The sequence below is a fragment of the Mustela lutreola genome, chromosome 12, assembly GCF_030435805.1.
Source record: "Mustela lutreola isolate mMusLut2 chromosome 12, mMusLut2.pri, whole genome shotgun sequence".
Taxonomy (NCBI): domain Eukaryota; kingdom Metazoa; phylum Chordata; class Mammalia; order Carnivora; family Mustelidae; genus Mustela; species Mustela lutreola.
The window spans coordinates 96,330,957-96,354,862 of record NC_081301.1 but is presented as its reverse complement, the minus strand read 5'-3'; the positions used below and the strand labels follow the sequence as shown (position 1 = coordinate 96,354,862).

Here is a 23,906-nt window from a genome sequence, read left to right as displayed (position 1 = left end):
AGCTGACGTTTTTGATGTTGTTGTTTTTTTTTTTTCTTTCTCTCAAGTACTGAGGTAAGGGTGAGGTAAGGTGTGAGGCCCCAGGAGGCTGCCCCCGGGCAGCAGGACCTGCCCCCACCACAGCCAGGCCCTCCCTCAGTGGGGGGATTGGCCCCGGCCCCTTCCAGGTGAGGTAAGAATCAGGGTCCCAGCGGCCACGTGGCTAGTGCTGAAGGGCTAGTGCTGCCATCTGTGCGACAGCGGGTGCCAGGGCCAATCCAGCAGGAGGCCGATCCAGGGGTCTGGTCAGGCCTGGCCTTGAACAGAGCTTTCAGGGGGCCTGGGGGACAGGACCCTGCTGAGCCCATCGAAGAATGCTGACCCAGGGGAACGGGAAATAACAACTCCGGATCCAGCCGCGTCAGCACCTTCGCCTGGACACTGCACCTGCCGTCAACACCACCCTTTCCCAGGAGGGAGCGCTGTGTTGTGCAAGATGCCATTTCCGGCCCCACAAACATCAGGCTGTGTCCTCACCCAGCCCTAATCACATGGCCCTAACCACATCCGTCCAAGGCAAGGGTATCTAGAGCCCAAACTCCTTGCACTAGAAGATCCCTTCTTCACCAACACTCTCTGTCACACTCTCCTCACACCTCCTCACACCCTCCTCATACCTCCTCTACCACATCTCTTCGATCTCCTCCCACGCCCTCCTACTTGCTTCCAACATCCTCCTCATACCCCTTCATATACTCGTCATGTCTCCTCACACCCTCCTTTCGCCTCCTCATGCCACCTGACTTCTTCACACCCTCCTCAACTTCCTCATACCCCCTCACACCTTTTCACATCCTGCTCATACTCCTCCTCACGACGCCCTCCTCACATCCATCTCAACCTCCTCATATACTCCTCACACCCCCCACGTCACCTCGCACTTCACACTTCTGCACACCCTCCTCACATATCATTTCACTCTCCTTAACCCTCCTCACACCACAGATCTAATCTTGGCAACTATGCTCCGCCCCAGGCAGCCTCTCCCAGCTCCTGCACTCTTCTGGAGGTGGAAGTGGCATCCCCACACTACTGTGGCCAGGATGAGGACCTATTCTTGTCACTGTAGTATTTGGAAGGGCTTGGAGGAAGTAACATTTTACCGAAGTCTGAAGGCTAAATCCATGGGGGTTTAGGAAAGAGCGTTCCAGCTGTGGGCACGGCGTGCTCAGGCCTGGACTGTGAATGGTTCCGGTTGTAGGTGTGTGGAGGTGAGGATACAGGGACGAACGGTGAGGGCCTAGAGCAGCTGGGGCAGGGGGAGCAGGGAGTTTGTGACCTGTGGTGCCTTTCCTGCCCCGAGGGACCGCCACAGCTCACCAGCTGGGTCCTGAGACCTGGGACAGGCACTGACCACCCCTTGCTCAGGGGAAGGAACCCCACCACAGGGCCCTAAGGAGTGGAGGCTTCACAGGTCTCAGGTGGCAGATGGCAGCGGAGCCTTTCCCACCACTGGCCTGCCAAGCCTGTCTTATCTCTGGGATGTTTCTTCCGAGGCGTTGTCTTGGTTCGGCTGGCGTGTACAGACAGACATTTACTTCAGGAGGCTGGAAGTCTGAGATCAAGGCACCGGCAGATTCCGTGTGGTGTGTGGTGTATGGTGTGTGGTGTGTGGTGTGTGGTGAGAACCAGCTTCCTCTTCTCACTGTAGCCTCGTGTGGCAGGCCTTCTGGATCCCCTTTTGTAAGGTCACTAATCCCATCTTGGGCGCCACCCTCATGATCTGGTGACCCCCAGGGGCCCTAGGTCCTACCACCACCACCTTGGGGGGTAGGTTTCAATATTGTGGATTTTGGAGACACAAATGTTCACAACATAGCAGGTGTTACCAGCTGAGCTAAAATTACAGCCCTTGCGAAGCCTCTTTTCCCCTCCTGGCAGCCAGCCATGCCCGCACTCACCACCTTCACCCAGGTGTCTCTGTCACCTTCACCAGGGTGTGTCTGTCACCTTTTCCCAGCTGCATCTCTCAGAAAGTGCGACAAGCATGGAGAACACCCCAAGGCACCTGCCCGGGAAGAAATCTGCTCTGGGAATTGGCATCTCACGCCCTCGTGATACGTGGAGTAGCTGTAGACCAGACAAGGACCCTCATGGGCCCACTGACCTCCAGAGGCTCCACCACCCCTGAGCTCCAAGTCCAGAGCAGGTGTGGGGACCAGGACACTGGTGTGGCGGGCCAGCGGGGCAGCAGCCCCCAGTCCAGCCTCTGCAGTGACGGGAGCCGTTCGCATGGGGACCTGGCTGCAAGGGATCTGAAATCCAGCCCCAGCCAGGCCCGGGAGGGGGACTGCTGGGGAACGGGCAGGCTCACGGGTCCCTCACCTGGGCCCTGAGCAAGGTCAAGAGGACCTCTGTGGGGGGCAAAGCTGTGGGCGCTCCATTTGGCCCAGTGGCTCAGCGTGGCCCTTGCGTCCTCCTAGCCAAGTGCAAGCAACTGTACTTGCTCCACGCAATGGGGGTTCCTGGAGAGAAATATGCCTCTGAGGCACCTTCCCACAAGCTGCTAAGTTCACAGAGTTCTGGCTGACAGCCATGCTGTCCCAGGCCTGCTGCAGTTCTCCCAGGAGTGTTCCCATTATACAGACGGGCAAACTGAGGCTCTGAGTTGGGAGCCCCCGGGGCCTGCCGCATGGGTGTTGAGCCAGCGGTTGGCCATGCTGTCCGGCGGCCTCCAGGCACAGCAGACGGCCCCTGCGCCGGGCTCTCCCTACCCCCGGCCCTCACTTGCCCACGCGCACCTGGGAACGAGTGCATTAGCCCGAGCCGGCTGCATGGGCCTGGGCCGCTGGGCCCTGGAGCTGCTTCCTCTGCCCCCGCCGGTTTCCATCCCTGTGCCCTGCCACCCTGAGACCCCCGAGCAGCTGTCATTTCCAGAGCTGGCTGGCCCCGCCTCTCCGGAAACCTCCCATGGAAAATGCAAACTCATGGTGATTCTTAGGTTGACAAATATGCTTGTTTCCCCAAAAGGAGGCTGTCAGGGCAGGAGCTGACAGGGCGGCTATTGGGAGAGGGACCTCGGGGGACCAGCCGAGCCTGATGCACGTGCGCCTCTTGCGCGTGGCTGTGAGTGTGAGTGTGCGTGTGCAGGGAGCGTGTGTGGAAGCCCCATCTTGGCGGCCCTAATGAAAGTGGCGGCGCCTGGAGGGGGTGCGGTGCGAGAGCTCCTGCCTGCCGGCGGGTGGTGCACACACAGCCCAGCACTGGGAACTTGGTGGGCTTACAGGGCCCTCGGGACTATGCTGCTGGATGCCAAGTGTAGGGCACCAGGCCCCCCTGAACTTGCACACATACCCTCCCATGTCCACGAGGGAAGTTTCCACACTGGGATCCTGAGCCTGAGGCTGGTAGGTGAGACAGGGGTGTAGACACCCTGGTTGAGGGGACAGCCTAGGTCCCCAAGATGAGGATGAGGGATGGGGTGCAGTCAAACCCCAGGCTGCTGAGAGGCAGCATGAGGAACCAGAGGCCAGGACCTCAGATGGCACAATGATGTTTTTCATCTCTAAAAGTTCATGGGGTGCCTGGGTGGCTCAGTGGATTAAGCCTCTGCCTTCAGCTCAGGTCATGATCTCAGAGTCCTGGGATCGAGCCCCGCATTGGGCTCTCTGCTCAGTGGGGAGCCTGCTTCCCCCTCTCTCTGCCTGCTGCTCTGCCTACTTGTGATCTTTCCCTGTCAAATAAATGAATAAAATCTTTAAAAAATAAAGTAAAATAAAAAATAAAAGTTCTAATAGGTTCTGTGGACTTTTTTTCTCTGAGCTTTTGGAATCTGGGACAAGATCTTGTGCTCATTTCCAGGCTCTGCCTAGAGCTGTATCCATCAGACCCAGCCCAGACCCACTAAGTCTGGGTCCTAACCTGGTGGGGAGAGCCTCCATTCCCAGGACACAGGGGCTGGCAAGGCCAGGTAGGGCCCAGGACTGGGGTGTCCACTCTGGTGACTGGATGGGGACACATCATGGAAAGGGAATGAAGACAGTGGTGACCCCCTCACATGCTGGGTCCCCCTTCTCCTGGCCAAGTAACCTCTGTTTCCTCTTCAGGAAAGCAGAGAAGCAGCCCCCACCTGCTGGGGCACTGGGTAGAAGGAAGTGAACATGTGTGGGCACCGAGGCTTCTTGGGGTGTGCAGCTGGTGCCCCCGGAGGCCCAGGGCAGTGCCCCCACCGAGCCTTCCCACCTGGGCCTGGGGCTGGGAAAGGAGACAGGATGGGACGGAACGGGTGTGGGGACAAATGACACACCAAGCAAGGAACGGCAGAGGGGCTCGAAGCGGGAGATGTGTGCTCTGGACAGAAGCTGTGGGGAGGGGCAGGGGAGGGAGAACAGGGAACACGTGGCGGAGACGGTGGGGGGGGTGAGGGGTGTGAGGGGTGTTGGGGGGGTGGGCGCTGAGGGCCGCAGGGGCCAGGTGGACAGCCTGAGCAGGACCTGGACCCTGGGCTGGTTGTGGAACACCAGGCGTCCTCAGGGTCAGAATCATCTAGAAAATACTCCTGAGAAAAAGGACAAGACTCCAACGTTTAATATTGTTGAGCACCTTCGTCAGGCGAAGGCAACTTTCTTTAAAAAAGTATAAATAGTGAAAAACAAGCATTTAGAAAAGAAGTGGCAGGCCCCTGGGCGGGCAGGTGGGACTTCTTTGGTGAGTGGTGGGCAGGCGGGGGTCGTCAGAGCCCTCCCAGGTCATCTGTGAGGAAGGCCAGCAGGAAGCGGCTGACGTGCCTGTCGACGATGACAGGGGAGAAGCCCAGGACACGCCGGGCCCCCGGCAGCACCTTAGGGTCTGGAAGACAAGGTGGTTTCAGAAACTGCCACCAACAGGCCTTCTTAGCCCTATAGTCGCGTGACGGGGGTGTCCCTGCCAAGCACGGCAGTGATAGGCCTGGCGTGGCAGGAAAGGGGCAGCCGCTGGCATGAGGGGCCACGGGCCTCCCATCCATTTGTCAGGGCTGAGCCACAGAGGGGCCAGAGGTGGGCGCCCTGCTCCAGGCCCCACAGAGCACAGGGCTTTCTAACCCCAGAGCCCAGCTGCACTCTGCCACCTGTCAGGGGATGTCATTCCCCGCCCTCTGGGGGTGGTGGGCTTGAGAACCAGGGCACATTCCTTCTTCCTCCTGGGCCCTGTGAGATGGGCCCCGCCACTGTTCCACTGCACAGGCAAGGAAACTGAGGCACGGGGAGGCCAGGGACTCAGTACTTGGGCCTGGCCAGGCAGTACCCACCTGGAGGGCAGCAGTAGACGAGGAGCGCCAGTCCTGCGGCCAGGCCGAGGCAGGCCAGGAAGGCCACGGGTCCTGGGGACAAAAGGGGCAAGTGAGCAAGTGGCTGTCTGAGTCTGGAGGACGGGGCGCCCCAGCAAGCACCCTGGGGCCCGTGCAACGGGAAGTCAGGACCAAGCCTGACTTGGAAAGGAACAGCCCCTGAGGCAGAGACAGAGCCCTGGGGGGGGAGGGGGTGGGGGACGCGGAGGCGGTTACCCCTGTCACTGAGCTCGCGGCCCACGGTGCCTGAGTCTAGCTCTGTGCAATCTGAGTTCTCTGGAAACAAAATCATAGGGCTCGGTTAGTGGGGGGTGGGCCAGAGGAAGGGGTTTGCCCCGCCCACCGGAAACCAAGGGCCTGCTCAGGCTCCTTCCCCCCAACCCTGGGGGGCCCTGGCTGGGCAGGACCAGGCTGTAGGGGCACCCAGTCTTCTGGGCCGGACTTGGGGGGGTCAGCACCAGAGAGGGGACTGGGGGCAAGCCTCATGGAACCCTGAATTTTGGGTTTCCTTCTGTCCATTTCCTGAGACCCTGAGGGCCATGGGGTTAGGGCCATTGTCCCCTGCAGATGCAGGATGAACACCTGCCTGTCCCAAGTCTGATGTCCACACGAGGGCAGGGAGTGTGCTCTCCCCAGAACTTCCCGACCGGCCACCTGCCAATGGCCTGGAGCCTAGAAGGTGCATGACTCCCAGCCAGGCAGTGGGCCCCCCACCCCCGGTGGCTGGCATGACACATGGGTCCTGGGCCAGAGCTCAGGGCCCAGTCCTGCGGCCCACCCTCAGGTCAGGGACACTAGCCCTGGGTCCCAGCTGAGCATCCTGGGGTGAGTGGGTGAGCCACCCTGCCCTTTGGCCTCCAGGTTCACATCAGAGGACTGAGGGACAGCAGCCCCTGCTCCAAGAGACCAGGCCACAGAGGCCTCAGGACTGAGCTACCATCCCCACCCATGCCTCCCCTATCGCCAACCCAGCAGCTTGGAGGGTCGCTTGGGACTCTCACGCCTCCTGAGCATGCAGGCAAGACCCTATAAACCAACACACGGGCCCTGGATCCACCATCTGAGCCCCAGACCGTTCTACAAAAACCCCACGCTGCAGGGATCCCCCTGGGCATCCTGGTTGTGGGGGCAGCCTCGGCTTCTGCACCGTTTACTCAAGGCTGGTGCTTGCAACAGAAGCCTGTGGATTCCCGGTGCTTTGGGCCAGAGGGAAAGGCAGGGCCACGTGCATGAGATGCTACCTTCTCCGCAAACACTGGCCCAAGAGAGACAGAGATGACGATCTCTGAATCTGAACACTGCCTCCTCTCTCTGGGGACCACTGTGGAGACGGCGCTGGGTGAGAGGCTGGGCATACTTACGCAGGGCAAGCCGGCTGGGCAGACGGCTGTGCAGGGGCTGGGCGTGGATGTACAGGGCCCGGTAGAACTCCTGGCAGTCCCGCTCGCCGCTCCGCTGCAGATGACCCAGGAGGTCGCAGAGCCGCACGCGCAGGGACGCCTTGGGGTTCCGGAACTGGGGGTGGAAAGGGTGCAAGGGAAGGTCAGGCTGAAGGGCAGGGCCAGGGTGGCTGGGGGCTGAGAACACCTAGAGGAGGCAGCAACTGACCACTCCAGACTACCCAGGGTCTCAGCCCAGCATGCTGAGGTCACAGCATGGCCACTGGGCCTTGCACTCCCTCCCGCAGAGGCCAGACACAGCATCGAGAAGGACAGTGGTGACATGATTCCAACTGTTGGAAACTGATGGCTTGCTGTGTGACCTTGGCAAGTCTCTTCACCCCCTACAACTCTGTTTCCTCACTTCTAAAAAGGGTGTAATGAACCCAAATGGTAGGGTCCTTACAGGGAAACAATGAGAGGATAGCCTAAGTGGTAACTTCCAGTAGTTCAAGGTCTACAGGAATATGATTCAAGTTTTTAAAAACCCAGGGTTAAGGGGCGCCTGGGTGGCTCAGTCAGTTAAGCAGCTACCTTCGGCTCAGGTCATGATCTCAGCGTCCTGGGTCTGAGTCCCACTTGGGGTTCCCTGCTCAGCGGGGAGTCTGCTTCTCCTGCTGCCTGCCACTCCCCATGCTTCTGCTCTCCCCACTCCCCTGACAAATAAATAAATAAAATCTTTTTTAAAATTTAAAAAATAAAAAATAAAAACTAAGGGTTAAGCAGAAAAAAAACAAGCTCTTTTGATGTGTTTGATGGAGAAATGCATGGTTCTAAAGGTCAGTGAACTGGGGCACTTGGCCTGGATCCCTGGGACCTGGCGGCTGTGGCCTGCTGCTGCCACCTGGTGGCAGTATTCCCCTCCACCTGGAATGAGAATTGGCCCAGAAACTGCAAGGCAAAGACAGGCATTATTTGGCAGGAGCCACGGAAACTATGAGGAACAGAAGAGTGTGGTTGGGCGGAGGCAGGAGTCTCCCTTTTTCTCTATAAATGTCTGAAACTTTTCAAATTCAAATTTGTACCCAATATACTAGACTTTTAACTATAATAATAAGGTATAAAGTTAACCCATGCTTTTTAACTTACTGTAAACTTTTATACCTTAAGCTTCTGAGCTAGTAGCAGGGCCCATGGAGATTTCAGCTGTCCCCAGGAGAGGCCCCGAACCCTGTGGACAACCCTGCATACAGCACCATTGCCCGGCACCAGCGGCGAGGGCCGCAGCTCCAAGAGCAGGGCTCACTCAGTCACCCAGCTGGAGGGGAGCCCTGCACCCCAAAGCCCTTGTCCTGAGGGGGAGTCAGAGAAAGGGCAGTGCAGGCAAAATGCACCCACTCTCCCTCGGCATCCCCGAATGTTTGTCCATTTGTGAACCTTTGCAAGAGGCAGGGGCAGAGCCCCGTGGCCCTGGCGTGGAGCCTGGCCAGCAGCCCCGCTCCTCGCCCCCTGCCCCTCACGCCACTCCTAGGCCTGTCATGTGTGGCGGCATGCTGTCCTGTCTCCTGGGTGCTCCCGGCAACTCTGGAGGGCCGCCAGCAGGCCCCGATGACACAGGAAGAGACAGAGGTTTGCAGAGCTGATGTTCTGGGCCCAAGGTCCCTGCAAGGAGCCAGGCTTTCACCTCCAAGCTGCCCTGCCCTGCCCCCAAGCTTGCTTCCTCCCAGCCCCCCCGGGGGGGGGGCCCATTACCTTCTCCGCATCCTTGTTGCTGAGTATCTGGGGGTAGTAGCGGTTCAGCTGGAGGATGATCCTGTCCACCTGCTGCTCACTGAGGCGTCCATGGCCCATCAGGAAAGGTGTGTCCTGGACCAGCCGGTCACAGTAGGTCTGCTCTGAAACAGCAGGGGGCACGGAGGGCCTGAGTCAGCATGGCTGGGGTCGGGGGTGGGGCAGCTGGTCCCCCACACCACATACGGTGTGGCCTCTGGTCCCCTGGAGGCACGTCAGCTGTGAGCACCTGGACAACTGCTGACATCCCACCTGTGTGGGCTACGCACAGCCTGGATCCCCACCCTTGTCCTGCTACCCCCCATTAGAGATGGGGTGCACTAGTGCACGGGAACAGTCCTGAGGGCTCAGAAGCAGAGTGGAGACTCTGCCCCCCTCTTCTATGCCCGAGAGCTCACTGCAGAAGACAGAGAGGCCAAGTGCGCTGTCCCCCTGGAAGGCCCAGCAGCTCTCACCATGGCTATCTCAGGGACAGGAGTACTGGGGGCTGGGGGTGCCTGTGCTGGCATGGATGTGCCCACCGGTGGGCCGGGGTGCTTTTCCCTTTGTTGATTTTTTCAGGACCATCCGTAAAGCTGCACTGTGCACCTTCTCTGGCATTACGAATGCCCTTTAGAACGTCAGGCCTCTAAAGACCAGAGGTGGGTCAGTGGTTGGTGGGAGGCCCAGGATCCCTAGGGGAGAGTCCCGATTCCATAGAAGCAACCTCCTGACCACGTGCACCAGCCTCCTAAGCGGTGGTGGCCCGTCCCCCCTGCCGATGGCTAGGGGCTGGGCGCAGACCCCACAGCACAGGAGGGGAGTGCGTATATGTGACTGGAATGAACTCGCTCTCCATTCAGTTAGACGGTTATAGCTTGAGGATGTTACACATAATTCTTATGACAACCACAAAGAAAATACCCACAGAATATAGACAAGAGGAAATAAAAATGTGTTACTACAGAAGGTCAACCAAACAAGAAAGAAGACAGTAGATGGATGGACAAGAAACCTCTAAGACACCAGAAAACAAAGAGCAAAAAGGCAGAAATGAGTTATTCATTACCACTAATTACTGTAATTACTTTAAACAGATTAAAGACACAGATTGGCAAAATGGATTTGTGATGCTGTGATTTAGGGTCAGAAATATATAGGGGCACCTGGGTGGCTCAGTGGGTTAAAGCCTCTGCCTTCAGCTCAGGTCATGATCCCAGGGTCCTGGGATGGAGCCCCGCATCCCATTGCATCGGGCTCTCTGCTCAGCAGGGAGCCTGCTTCCTCCCCTCTCTCTGCCTGCTTGTGATCTTTGTCTGTGAAATAAATAAATAAAATCTTATTAAAAAAAAAAAAGAAAAAGAAATATATATTAGGTGTTCATCCCAATTCCTGGCACAGAGCTCCTAAGACCCTTGGAATTTCCTAAGTGATGAGCCAGGAAGGGAAAGGGTGCCTTTTGTTGTTTGAAAGAGGCCCCCTGCAGCCTCAAATGACTTTGTGTGAATGGGGTGATTTTTTGAAAGCCCCTAAAGAACCACAGGATGCGAGCTGGTTGCCAGTGAAGCTGAGCACAGGGTTGGAGGCCTGGAGCTTCCGGTCCCACAGAACCCAGAGCTCTAGGGAGGGGGGCATGGCTGGAGGCCAGTGAAGTCAGTGATTTAATTAATCGTGCCTACATAAAAACAAAAACAAACAAACAAAAAAAAAAAAAAACTCTGCATAAAAACCCAAAACGTTGGAGTCTGGAGAGCTCCCAGGTTGCTGAACACATTGGAGGAGCTGGGAAGGTGGACGAGGAAGCTGTGTGTCCCTCCCACATACTTTGCCCCAAGCATCTCCTGTGTGGAGGGTCACTTTTATCCTTTCAAATATCCTGTGTAATTGACTGCCCGTAGTGCCTACAGTGTTTCCCCAGGCTCTGTGAGCTGCAGCAAATGACTGAACCAAAAACAGGGTCATGGGACCCTCGAGGTACAGCCAGTCCATCAAAGGTATGGTGGCAGCTGGCCTGGGGACCAGTGTCTGCAGTGGGGGTGCTGTACAGGACCGAGCCTCCACCAGATGGAACCGGAGGCCATCCCCAGGGAGACGGGGTCGGACATGAGTCGAACTGGGAGACACACAGCTGGTGTTGGAGGGCTGCTCGATAGAGGGGAACCACACATCCAGTGACCAGCAAGCAGTGTCAGGGGTACTCAGGAGTATGAGTTCTGGGGTAGGAGTAGAGGGGAAACAGAGTTCTTTTCCCTCTCAGGATGAAAAAAATATGATTCAACCATACGCTGGCTCCAAAAGACTCAGATCCAAAGACACAACCAGGCAGAGAATGAGCACAGGAGAACAGGTGTCGCAGCAAATGATGCCCGAAAGAGCAGACGGGCTCCCCGGACAGGAAGCAAGATGGGCTTTGCATCACAGACAGGCACAAGAGACACAGAAGTACACCCTCGGTTAATAAAAGGGTCGATTCGCCAGGAACATCTAACACATACATTTGCCAAATATCAGAGCCCCCCAGATAATAGTAAAGGTTTAGGAATAATGAGTAACAAGAATAGTTAGAGACGTTGGTACCCCAATTTCAATAACAGAACAAGGGAACTGCAGGGCTGAGCTGCAGTATAAATCAACCACAGCTCACACACACAGACACACGGACACACGGACAGTCCACCTACCAGCACAGGCACATCGCATGTCACTGTGCTTTGCAGGCGCCGCATTTCTACAAACCCAAGGTCTGCAGCAACCTTGTGTGGAGCAGGTCTATCGGCACCCTTTTCCACCAGTGACCTTTTGCTTCATGTCTGTGTCACATTTTGTTAATTCTCACAACTTAAACTTTTCATTCTTTGAAACTTTTCATTATTATTTTAATTGTTATGGCGATCTGTGATTAGTGATTATGACTTGTTGAAAAATCAGATGACTAGGATTTTTCGCAATAAAATATTTTTAATTAGGGTACATACATTGTTTGTTAGACATCCGCTACTACAAACTTCACAGACAGCGATATAGTGTAAATGTAACTTTTACACGCACTGGGGAACCAGGAAATTCACTGGACTCACTTGATTGCAGTATCTGCTTTACTGTGGTGGAACAGTTATTTATTGTCTGGAAGCAAACCCACGATAGCTCTGAGGTGGGCCTGTACACATTCTTCTCAAGTGCACACAGAACATTCCCTGGGACAGACTGCAAAATAAATTTGGCTACAAAACAAGTCATAATACATTTTAAAAGACTGAAATCATACAAAGGATCTCTTCTTTTTTTTTTTTTTTTTAAAGATTTTATTTATTTATTTGACATACAGAAATCACAAGTAGGCTGAGAGGCAGGCAGAGAGAGAGAGGAGGAAGCAGGCTCCCTGCTGAGCAGACAGCCCGATGTGGGGCTCGATCCCAGGACCTTGGGATCATGACCGGAGCCGAAGGCAGAGGCTTTAACCCACTGAGCCACCCCGGTGCCCCCAAAGGATCTCTTCTGATCACATGGAATAAGGCCAGAAATCAGTAACAGAAGGAAAACTGGAAAATTTGCAAGTGAAAGTGAAACAACGATGGAGCGAAAGAAAAAACCACAAAGGAAATGAGAGAATACCATGAGGGGCACCTGGGTGGCTCAGTGGAAAGCCTCTGCCTTTGGCTCAGGTCATGATCCCAGGGACCTGGGATCGAGCCCTGCATCAGGCTCTCTGCTCAGTGGGCAGCCTGTTCCCCGCCACCCCCCCCACCTGCCTGCCTCTCTGCCTACTTGTGATCTGTATGTCAAATAAATAAATAAAATCTTTAAAAAAAAAAAAAAAAGAAAGAAAAGAAAAAGAAAATACTTTGAGACAAGTGAAAATAAAAATACAACACACCAAAACTTAAGGGGTGCCAGGAAAGCAGACGGGAGGAGGGCATTTAGGGTATAAATACAGATTTTACAAGAAAAGAGAGATCTCCAATCAATAACCTTCCTTAATGTTACACCTTAAGGAAGCAGAAAGAAAAGAACAAACTAGACCAAAAATAGCAGAAAAGAGGAAATAACAAAGATTAGAGAAAAGACAAATGCAATAGAAAATAGGGAAAAAAAGGGAAAACTTTCCAATGATCTTTGGAAAGATCAACACACTGACAAAAACCATCAGCTAGACACACAAAGAAAAAAGACTCAAGTTACTAACATCAGAAATAAGAGTAGGGACAAGACTACCAATCACACAGAAATAAAACAGATTACAAACAGATACTATGAAAATTTGAGCACCAACAAACTGGACAAACGAGATGAAGTAGACAAATTCCCAAAAACACAAATACAGAGAAACTCTGAAGGGACCGCTCACTAGCAAGGAGGTTAAATTAGAAATCAAAACTGTCCTCACCAACGGAAGCCCAGAACAAGATGGCGCCACTGGTGAATGCCATGAAACACTTACATGCCAATACTTCCACAATTTTCCAAAAACAGAGAGGAGGGAATACTTCCTCATTCCATGAGGCCAGCACTACCCTGATACCAGAATGAGACAAGGAGACAAGACAACTACAGACCAGTATCTCTTAGAAATACTGATCCCAAAATCCTCAACAAAATACTAGCAAACTGAATTCAACAGCACATTAAAAAGGTGATGCCGCAGAATATCAGGATGGTTCAGGGCGCCTGGGTGGCTCAGTGGGTTAAAGCCTCTGCCTTAGGCTCAGGTCACAATCCCAGGGTCCTGGAATCAAGCCCCGCACCGGGCTCTCTGCTCAGCAGGGAGCCTGCCTCCCTCTCTCTCTCTCTGCCTGCCTCTCTGCCTACTTGTGATTTCTGTCTGTCAAATAAATAAATAAAATCTTCAAAAAAAAAAAAAAAAAAGAAAAAGAAAAGAAAAAGAATACCAGGATGGTTTAACATAGGATCATCCATCAGTGTAATACATTACATTAACAGAATGAAGTAAAACACATACACACACACCATCATCTCAAGCCATTTGACAAGATTCAATACTCTTTCATGATTAAAGAAAAAAAATTCAATAAATTAAGAACTGCAGAAAATTTCCTCAATATTATGAAGGTCGTGTATGACACGCCCACAGCGACCATCATACTCAGTGGGTGGCAGACCGAAAGCTTTTCCCCTATGACCAGAACCCAAGCAAGATGCCCACCCTTGCTGCTCCTATCAGTCTAGCACTGGGAGTTCCAGTCAGAGCAATCAGACCAAAAAAGGATATAAGTTATCCTTATATCCTTGAATGAATGAAAAGGAGGCAGCAATACGATTTCGTTTTTGCAGATGACATGATTTTATATATAGAAATCCCTAAAGATCAAAATTAATCATCAAATTCAGCAAAGATGCAAGATACAAAATCAATACCCAAAAATCAGTTGCATCTCTATACACTGACAACGAACAACCCACAAAGGGAAATAAGAAAACAATTCTATTTATAATGGCATCAGAAAGAATAAGATACTTAGGAAAAATTTTAACCAAGGAAGTGAAAGACCTGTACACCGAAAACTCAAAACATTGCTGAAAGAAATTTTAAAAGATACAAATAAATGAAAATATACCCTCTGTTCATGGATTGGAAGATTTAACGTTGTGAAGATGACAATGCTCCCAAAGTAGTCTATAGAGTCAGTGTAATTCTTATCCAAATTCCATTGATGTTTCTTGTTTTTCATCCTAAAAGGGACCTATATAGCAAAAACCATCCTGAAAAAGAAGAAGAAAGTTGGAAGACTCACAATGGTTTCAAAACTTACTACAATGCTACAATGGTCAACACAGTGTGATACCAGCATAAGGACAGATATACAGACCAATGGAATAAAACAGAAGGAAACCCTATTTTGAGGGTGTGAGGGGAGGTGGTGTGAAGAAAAGACACCTCACAGGATGGGAGAAAATACTTGCAAAGCTTATACAGATAAGCTGATAAGTAAATATATATATATAAAGAAACTTTATACAAAGTTCTTTATATAAAGAATATATAAAGAACTCCTATCATTCCATAACAACAACAAAAAAACATAAATAACACAATTCAAAAATGGGCACAGGTCCTGACCAGGCAGTTCTCCAAAGAAGACATAAGAGGACTACTGAGCACAAGCCAAGATGCTAACAGTCATCATCCTGAGGGAAATGCAGATAGAACCACAATGAGAAAGCACTCCACACTCAGGACAGGGTACATCCTGTATGAACAGGACTGGGGGACTGTAACGTGGGGCAGACACTCTGTGGAACAGGAAAGTCAAACACAGACTTACCCCACGACCCAGCAATCCCACTGCTGGAGATAAGCTCCATCCGAGTAACGGAAAGTGGGGACTCACACACCCGCACGCCCGTGTTCATAGCAGCACTATTCACAGCAGCCAAAAAGCAGAAACAACCCAAGAGTCCACACACACAGGAATGGATAAATGAAATGTAAATGCACACAGTGGAATATGACACAGGCAGAAAAGGGAAAACACCTTTAAGACGTGGATGCTAGGGTGCCTGGGTGGCTCAGTGGGTTAAGCCGCTGCCTTCGGCTCAGGTCATGATCTCAGGGTCCTGGGATTGAGTCCCGCATCGGGCTCTCTGCTCAGCAGGGAGCCTGCTTCCTCCCCTCTCTCTCTTTGCCTGCCTCTATGCCTACTTGTGATCGCTCTCTGTAAAATAAATAAATAAAAATATTAAAAAAAAAAAAGACGTGGATGCTACAACCCAGGGAACCCTGAAAACATGCTAAGTGAAATAAAGGCATCAAAAGACAAATAGTATATGATTTCCACTTACAATTCCACTTATATAATAAATATATAGAATAGCAAATTCCAGAGGGAGAAAGTAGAACAGTGATTACCAGAAGCCGGGGGCAGGGGAATAAGGGAGTCACTGTGTAATGGAGATAGTTTCCCCTTGGGGAGAAGACAGAGTTCTGGGAGCACAGAGGTCTGATGGTTTCACAACACTGTCCATGTACAGGATGCCCATGAAATGTGTAAACCAGTCAGTTTTATCTTCCATACATAGTAATACACACACACACACACACACACACACACACACACATATGAATGCATAATTGAATGGTGGTTCTGTTAATCAGTTTTATTATAAAATTCAGGGATAAAAAGAAAAGACCTCTGGAGTCACAGAAAAGCAAGGAGAAAACTTCAATGCATCTTGCTAAGGGAAAGAAGCTGGTCTGCAAAGGCAACATACTAACTATATGATATTCCAGAAAATGCAAAACTACTGAGATGGTACAAAGAGCAGAGGTTACCAGGGCCAAGGCAAGGACATGGGATGAATGGGCAGAGAGAGCCCAGGGATTTTTAGGGCAGTGAAACTATTCTGTGGAATACTGTAGTGGTGTACATAGGACACTATGCAGTTTTTAAAAGTCATAGAACATGTAACACAGGCGTGAACTAGAATGTAAACTGCGGGTTTACATTAGTAACAGTGTATTAGTATTGGTTCATCATATGTAACAAATGCACCACATTAATGCAAAATATTATTAACAAAGGAAATTGGGTTGGGGGGAAGAATATGGGACTCTATACAATCTGCTCAATTTTCTGTAAACTAAAAAGTCTCTAAAAATAAAACACATTAAAGAGAAATCCTACTTGTTAAATTCCATTCTTAAATTTTATTCTTTTTTTTAAAGATTTCACTTATTTATTTGTCAGAGAGAGACACAGTGAGAGAGGGAACACAAGCAGGGGGAGTGGGACAGGGAGAAGCAGACTCACCCCTGGAGGAGGGAGCCCAGTGCAGGGCTGGATCCCAGGACCACCTGAGCCAAAAGTGGACGCTTAATGACTGAACCACCCAGACACCCCTCCATTGTTAAATTTTAAAGAAAAAAATGGAAGGTAAAGAAAGCAGATGAATCCCTGGGTTCAGTGCGGTTACCGGGGAAGGGGCATAAATGACCTTTCTAGAGAGATAGAAACACTTGACTTCACTGGGCCTGTGGTGGTATTTCTATGGATGTATACATTTGTCAAAATTTATAAAATTATTCATTAAAAATAAGTGCACTTGTTGTGAGTAAATAATCTCTCAATAAAGTTGATTTTTAAAAACGGGGTCATTGGGACGCCTGGGTGGCTCAGTGGGTTAAAGCCTCTGCCTTCGGCTCAGGTCATGATCCTAAGGTCCTGGGATGGAGCCCTGCATTGGGCTCTCTGCTCAGCAGGGAGCCTGCTCCCTCCTCTCTCTCTCTCTCTGCCTGCCTCTCGCCTACTTGTGATTTCTGACAAATAAATAAATAAATAAATAAAAACTTAGAAAACAAACAAACAAACAAACGGGGTCATCATGTGGGAACAAGAAGGGTCTTCTCCCTTATTGCCACCATGGGGCCGACTCAACAGACTGTGTCTTCCTCACTTCTCTCTCCCACCGCCACCTCATCCAGGCTGGTCTTCCCCCCTCAAAAATATGTATTTCTAACCTCTGACTCCTTCTAGGCCCTGAAAGTCTACCTGGAAGACAGACTCAACAGCAGCCCTACTGTGGTGAGGAAGCTGCCCACAGGGCCACCAGAAGATCTGCCACGGAACATGGGAAGGATCCCCTGGTCATGCAGCTTCACCACTTGCAGCCCCCCTGGTTCAAGTGTTAAGGACAGTGGCCACAGTTCATGGTGTGTGCCCCATGACCAGGCAGTCTAAACTCCAGGCATATACCTTCATCGTTCCATCAGCTCTGCAACTTTAGCAAGACCACCAACCTCCATTTCCAGATGGGGAAACTGAAGCATAGCAAAGAGATATGGTACCTGCCTAAGACCACAGCCAGCTAGGGAGTGAGGACGGTGGTTGGACCCACGCATGGTTTTGTGGCAACCGCTTGACATCCGGACTTCCCACTTATCTAATTATCACACTCATTAACTGTACAATTAAGCTGCATCAAGTCTGTTCCTGGCCTGGCCCCAAACTGTTCTGCCCTGTGCTGCCTCTGCAGTGTATGCACAGGGCAGGAACACAGTAGGCACTCACTAAAGAATTTTGCAATGAATGGATGTAGCCCCAAGGCCCAAGGTCCAGGGCTACTTGTGGACTGTGGCCTGCATGCTGCATTGGCTCCCCCTGCTGCAGCCACCAGCATGAGTCACCTGGCATGGTGGCAAGCCTGGGGCTCACACTTCCTCTGGTGGCTGGAAGCTGTGCACATAAACCACACCCAGAGGCCCACACCCAGGAATGAAAAAGCACAGTAAGAAAATGACTTTGGTCCCAGGTCCTGATTGATAATCTTGACAGTTTTCATAAGACACAGGTGAATGTTCTGGGCCAAAACCCAGCAGGACTGTGGTTCTTTTGCCAAGTCCCTCCTCCCCCACCTTCGTGGCCAGCTGGGGCCAAGACCACAGACGCCCCCAACTCCTTACCCCCACCTGGCACTGAAGGCCCTGTGGGAGCTGCCCCACCTGCCCTCACCCCAGGCCTCTGAGCCATCCTGCAGAGCAGCCCCCAATGGCACCATACTGTCCGGGACACCTGCCCAAGGATGAGGACATATGTTCCGGGGTTCCTCCCTGGCTAAGTGGTGCTCAGCTCGCTGTCCTCCCCTGAGGAGACCTTGTTGAGTACCCCGGCTCCTGTCCTTCCCAGAAGCCCCTCCTGTTTCAGGGCCAGACCTGGCCTCAGGTGTGGAGCTGAGACGGCTCACTCCAAAGCACACCACAATGCAGGGCCGGGTTCCACAGTAGTAGGAACAGCTGTAGTGACACCTGGCTGGCACTGGCCCTGGCCCGACACATCGGGTCGAAATGCTCATCCTGCAGCCTGTCATGGTGGCCCCAGAAGCAGCACAAGGCAGACGCCCCGTCAGTGCACAGGGACAGCGAGCCAGGGACTTCATGCCTGCAGCCTTGCAAAGGCTGCCCTTTTGACTCTCCAGGGCCTGTATTCTCTGGGCCTCAGTTCCCCACCCCCAAAGTGCAGGGCTGTGATGGGAAGGATGTCTAGAGGCTCAGCACTCAGACTTGGCTATGAGAAAGGGGCAGGTGGGGAGGCTCCCACAGGACCTTGATAGGGCTTGGGCAGGACCCAGGCCTAGTTCTGCCTCTGCCACTGACCACCCACGGGCAGCCTGGGGCTCGGCACCTGTCCAACCCGAGCCTTCATTTCCTCCTCCACACAGACAGGATATCCTGCAGCAATTCTGTATGGGAGCCACCTGAGTGTAGGCGCTGGGAAGCAGCAGCCACAAATAAAAAGGTTCCAGGAAGATGACAGGGGCATGGGAGGCAGCTAGGGTCACTTCTGACCTAGGCTGGGACACTGTGGTCCTAGAAGACACCAGGTTCCAGCCCCTGAAATCCTACTTGTGGGACTCCAGTGAGCACAGGAGACAACGGGGACTTCTGGACCACCCCCTGAGGTGGAAGAGTGCCGCCCTTGGGAAGGAGGTACGTGGGAGCAACAGCGTTCCCGGATCAGGCTGTCATGGGGTCCCCGCCACCCCACACATCACCGGGTGTCTCCCACCAAGAAAGTTTCACAAAGCAAGGTGGCCCTGCTCAGCTGGGACCAGAACGTAGTGGGTTCTCCAGTCCAAACAGGCTCCGGGGGCTTGGCAGGGAGCCCCATCCTGGGAAAAGCAGCTGGAGGGGGCAGGGGCACCCGGCGGAGTCTGTCCCCAAGCGCCTGTCCCGGGATACCGCAGAGTCCCACCGGGACGCCCCCTCTGGATGTCAGGTGGCTGAGGCTGGAGGGGCTGCAGCTCCTCACAGCAGTGCGGGAGGATCCCGGCGCCAGCCCGCCGCGACCCCCAGCGCCTCCCCCGCCCACGGGCGCGCTCCAGCCCCGCCCCCGCGGGCCTCCCAGCCCCGACCACGGCCCCCGGCCTGGCGTTCGCCAGCCGACCCGCAGGCGGTCACGAACCAAGGTCACTCGGCCGCGCCCGCGAGCAGCTGCGGCCGGGACAACGTCGGGGAACCGGACCCTGGGGGCCACCGCAGCTGTGCGCCCGACCCGGAACGGCAGGGAGGACCCCCGCCCGGCCCGCGCTCACCTGTCATGGCGGCGGCACGGCGCGCGCCCGGCCGGCCCCGGCCCGTCCCCCCGTCGCCGTCCGCCGGTCGGGCTGTCGGTTCACCGCCGCCCGTCTCGGTTCGCCCCGCCCCTTCCCGGAGGGCCCCGCCCCCCTCCCCGCAGGCCTCTCTCCGGCGTCCGCAGCGTCCCGGTCGCAGCCCAAACCCGCCCTCACTGAGCCCGCCCCTTCCCGTTATACTCCGCCCCTAGCGTCTGCGGCGTCCCCTCGAGGGCCTTAAGCTCCGCCCCCTACGTCCCGCCTCCGACGCAGTCCCGAGTTTTCGGCCCCGCCCCTCACTGCGACCCGCCCATCCCGGGCGCTCCTGGAGCCTCTCCGCCAATGCCAGGGCTCTACGCCCCGCCCCCACTGAGCCCCCCCTCGCGGACGTTTGTTGTCACTGCGGTAGCCCTGAGCCACGCCCCCCACTGCCCCCACCACGCCCCGCCCGCTACGAGGGCCTTCTGGAGTCTTGAGCCTTGCTTACACCTGCGTAAGGTTCTGGATTCCCGTAAGTCCTTAGCTCCGCCCCTGAGTGCCGCGCGTCGTTCCTTTCCAGGGTAGCCCTGAACCCCACCCCTCATTCGAGCCCGGCCGCCAGACCTGGCACACCCTCCATAGCAGCCGACGCCCGCCTCCTGGCCCCGCCCACGATGGCCCCGCCCACGATGGCCCCGCCCCGCGATGGATCCGCCCGTGCTGGCCCCGCCCCACACCTGTTCCTCGCCAGAGCGGGTGGCTCAGCGCCGCGGACGCAGCTTGCAGCCCCGACGCGCTCCACCAGACCCCACTACCGGAATGAGGAAACTGAGGCTCTGCGAGAGTAAGTGACTTACTTAAGGTCAGGCAGGTCAGGCTGGAGGAGGTTTAGGGGAGAAGCCAGAAATAACCGTGTCACCTGAGTGAAGCAAGCCTCTCTCGAGGACCCTGCCGGCAGAAGAGGACACCAGCCTGGCAGTGACCATGACTAGGAGCTGTTTGCCCTAAGCCTCAGTTTCCCTAGCTGTAAAATGGGCGACCTCACGCAGCTCTTTCTTTCCCGCTCAGAAAGCCACAGCCCCAAGGTGAATGAGCTCTGCTCCCAACTACGAGATGGAGAGCTGCCTGGGGAGGAACCCGAGGGCCTTCACATGGCCACTGCGACAGGGTTTGGGTCTTCCTTGGTTCCTTCTTTGACTGTGCTGGCCTTTCTACATCGGAAGCTCTAATCTGCCACACGGGGCCTGACCCAGAGTTCACTTCAGCACAAGGGTGCTCCACTCCCCGAGGCCCATGCACCACCACCCCCACCACCACCGCGCCTGTGCCTCAGCTGCCCCCTGTAAAACAGCCAGGACTGCCCATCACGGGTGAGTGTGCTGGGGGTGTCCAGGGAATGGATTGGAAATCCCAAAACTCGTGGGCCTGGTTTTGCCATTCACTGCTCAGGAGTTGCCCTATCCCCAAACACTAGCGAATTCCTCGGGCTTCCCTCCGAGTCCCAGGCTGAGGGATGGCAAGGGCAGGGTCCCCAGGGGCAGGAGAGTCATGGGTGCTCCTTGGGGTCCCTCCTGGCCTCTTGCAGGCCTGTTTCCCAGCCAGCTCTGGGCCCCAGGTGCTCCTCCCACAGGGGCCTCCCAGTGGGACACCGTCTGACCCCCCATTATTCCGCTTTCTGCACACTGCCATGGATCCTACATTTACCTCTCGGTTGTTTCTCCCTCTAGAAGTAATGTCAGCGCCATACCAGCAGGGGCTGGATGGGACTGCGGGGTTTCCCAAGCACTCCCCACCTTTAGTGAGCGCCAGCATTCCACCTTCACGTCACTTCCTGCTACAGGTTGATCGGAGAAACTGAGGCCCAAAGCATCGGCAGCCCTTGCCAGGCCAGGTCTCCCGGTGCAAGAATGGCTCCAAGGGACCTGCACCCAGTGTGCACAGACCCGCACCTCTGAGCCCTCTGGATATGCTCTTCAGGCGAGCTGAGTAGGAGTGCATGGAGCAGCTGGGAGCCCAGGACAGGACCAGCCCTGTCCCCACCGCTGGAGCAGCAGGTGGTCGTGGCTCCCTAGATCAAAGGGCTGGCAGGGAGGGGGGTTGGGGGAGGCACAATGTCTTCCCCGCTTGCTCACTCCAGCACCCATCAGGGTGCAAAGTGAGCCCTTGGGCCAGCAGGACGGTGGTCCTGGGGACCATCACTCACTCCTGAGCAGCGAGGGTCTCACATGGCACACAGGATCGCCCTTGCATAGGCTTCGGAGAGCAAACTGAAATTGTCCCCTACCTGTCCCTGGACCTCAGGCAGGCACTGGCTCTGACCCCCTCCCACCCCCACTCCGCGTCTGCCTCAGACATTTGCTTCTTTTGAATTCAGTCACTATGGCAGGATTTATGTGATCAGAAAGTAAATAGTTTTAAACTGGGCGGGGGACGCCCACCCCAGGTGGTGACTGCACCTGCTACCCCCTTCTTATTGAGGTTTCTTCTCAGCCGCTGCCCCAACAGCTCAGCAAAGTCACAAGGCAAAAAGAAGTGGGGGGTGCTGGCAGCTCACATCCATAATTAACAGAGGTCCTAGGAGTCCGAAAGAAGGGGGTCAACACGCCTGTCATCAGTAAAGGAGGAATCCAACTTGCGGGCCGCTCAATTCTGACCAGGCCCAGAACTTCACATTTCATGGGTCCAAGCAGCACAATCCAAGATCCTAAGCCCTGTGTGGGCCTGCCAGTGGAGAGGGCCGCCCACCCCCCCACAGGGCACCTCCCCGGGCTTCTGGTCCTGCTCCCCTGCACTTCCTACTATTTCCCCACTAGAACATCAGCTCTTAAGGATGGGGCCCCACCTGGCCATGGTGCCGGGCATCCAGCAGGTACTCCAGAAATGCACTTAAAGCCTGACTCCATGAGCTGAACAAAGACGGGTTGGAGGCAGGAGGGGCGTGGGGTGCCATGAAGGGTGGCCCGTGTGGCTGGAGCTGACCATACAAAGGGACTGGGTGATGAGGGGCCTGAATGCTGAGGAGCAAGGACGTTCTCCCACGTTCTCACACCACCAAGGCCCACCATTCATTCCTTCACTCTCTCATTCCTGTAACACACATCTCCTGAACGCCGGCTGCGTGGCCCACCCAGATCTAGATTACAGGGAAGGTAGAGGGGGGCCCTGCCCCAACAGAGGTTCCACTGATATTAACCAAATGAAGCGTGTAAGAGGCTAGAGACCTCCTGGAGAGGCTGCCCATGCCCAAGGGGGCCCCACCATCCTCCCAACCCGGGTCGCACCCTTCTGCCATCTCATTCCATGGCAAATCAGGCTGGCCTGTTCGAGGGTGACGGGTGACAGAGTCAGCTAGGTGCCCTCTGAGGCCGGGTGGTAAGGAGCACTGTGGCTCCCCTCCTGGGCCGCCTGCTCTAGAGGAGGAGCGGTCCCCGTGTGCTGAGGACACTCAGGCCGCGCTGCAGTGAACCCTGTGCCGGCAGGAGCTGAGACCCACAGCCAGGAGCTGGCACCTGTCCTAGAAGCGCGTCCCTGGCCCCAGCAAGCCTTGAGAGAATGCCCCAGCCTCACGAGACCCTGAGCCAGAGCCACCCTGCCCCCACCTCACACAGAGCGGTAACAGGTGCTAATTATTTCTGAGCCACTACATTTCGGGGTCACTGGTTATGTGGCAGCGTAAAAGGAACATGCCAGACATCCGAGTGGATGGCCGGCCGAAGCAAGGGAGAGCTCCACATGATCGCTGAGGAGGGCGTGGGGATTTCTGATTGCTCCATCTGAAAATAGCCTCTGTATACACCAAACAATTGAGAGCATGGTCTCCCAGATGTCTGCACACCCATGTTCACAGCAGCCGAGAGGTAGAAGCCATCCAGTGTCCACCGCCAGATGGAAGGACATACAGATGTGGCATAGATACACGGTGGGTTCAGCCTTAAAAAGAAAGGGTGTTCTGACACCTGCTGTGACAGCTGTGGGCTTTAGGGGAACAGGATGGCTTTAAAGGCGTCCACCCCTGCCTGGTCCTCCTCCCCCACAGAAGGGGAGCCCCACTGCCCTCCTCGTTGGGTGGGATGCAGCGGCCGTGCACTGGCATGACTTCCCAGGCCCCTGAAAGGCAAGGCTTGCACTCAGGACTCATCATGGACACTGGCCACCAGGATGCAAGGAGACCCAGGCCACACGAGACAGCCGCCACCAGTGAGGTCTCTGCTGACAGCTGCAGTGTCCAGAGGTGTGAGCCGGCCAGCCTCCACGTGGCCTGGTGCCAGCCAGCGGCTGACCACGCTGCCCAGCACAGCCCCCCAAGCCCAGAGCATTGAGCAGGAGTGAAAAGAGAGTTGTTTTACACTTTGAGTAAAACCTGCTTTATGTCTTTTGAGAGAGACTGAAAATCGAGACAGTGATTTTTACCT

At 54.5% G+C, this 23,906-nt stretch overlaps 1 protein-coding gene and 1 long non-coding RNA gene across 5 annotated transcripts; one reads left to right on the top strand and one right to left on the bottom strand.

Moving 5' to 3' along the window:
• Positions 1-4,543: 4,543 nt before the first annotated feature.
• On the bottom strand, positions 4,544-19,647 carry CARD19 (caspase recruitment domain family member 19). Of its 4 annotated transcripts, XM_059141919.1 has the most exons (8): positions 19,498-19,604; positions 14,946-15,125; positions 14,028-14,172; positions 8,437-8,579; positions 6,667-6,820; positions 5,522-5,581; positions 5,267-5,338; positions 4,544-4,827 (listed from the first exon to the last, which is right to left on the bottom strand). In XM_059141919.1, exons 4-8 carry the CDS (start codon positions 8,533-8,535, stop codon positions 4,712-4,714), a joined length of 501 nt encoding a protein of 166 aa, XP_058997902.1. In that variant the 5' UTR covers positions 8,536-8,579; positions 14,028-14,172; positions 14,946-15,125; positions 19,498-19,604; the 3' UTR covers positions 4,544-4,711. The 4 variants fall into 4 exon arrangements, with proteins under 4 accessions (XP_058997902.1, XP_058997901.1, XP_058997900.1 ...); XM_059141918.1 differs by lacking the exon at positions 14,946-15,125 and having other exon boundaries at positions 19,498-19,615; XM_059141917.1 differs by lacking the exons at positions 14,028-14,172; positions 14,946-15,125 and having other exon boundaries at positions 19,498-19,647.
• On the top strand, positions 18,657-23,828 carry LOC131812413 (uncharacterized). The gene is made up of 3 exons (XR_009346336.1): positions 18,657-18,892; positions 20,075-20,338; positions 21,222-23,828. It is a non-coding gene; the product is annotated as an uncharacterized LOC131812413 (long non-coding RNA).
• The last annotated feature ends 78 nt before the right edge of the window (positions 23,829-23,906 follow it).

Coding starts and splice junctions, on each gene's coding strand:
- CARD19 (XM_059141917.1), bottom strand. Junction 6,821..8,436: donor GCAACAAGGATGCGGAGAAG/GTAATGGGCCCC, acceptor TTCCACCCCCAG/TTCCGGAACCCCAAGGCGTC. Junction 4,828..5,266: donor CGTCTACTGCTGCCCTCCAG/GTGGGTACTGCC, acceptor CTTGTCTTCCAG/ACCCTAAGGTGCTGCCGGGG.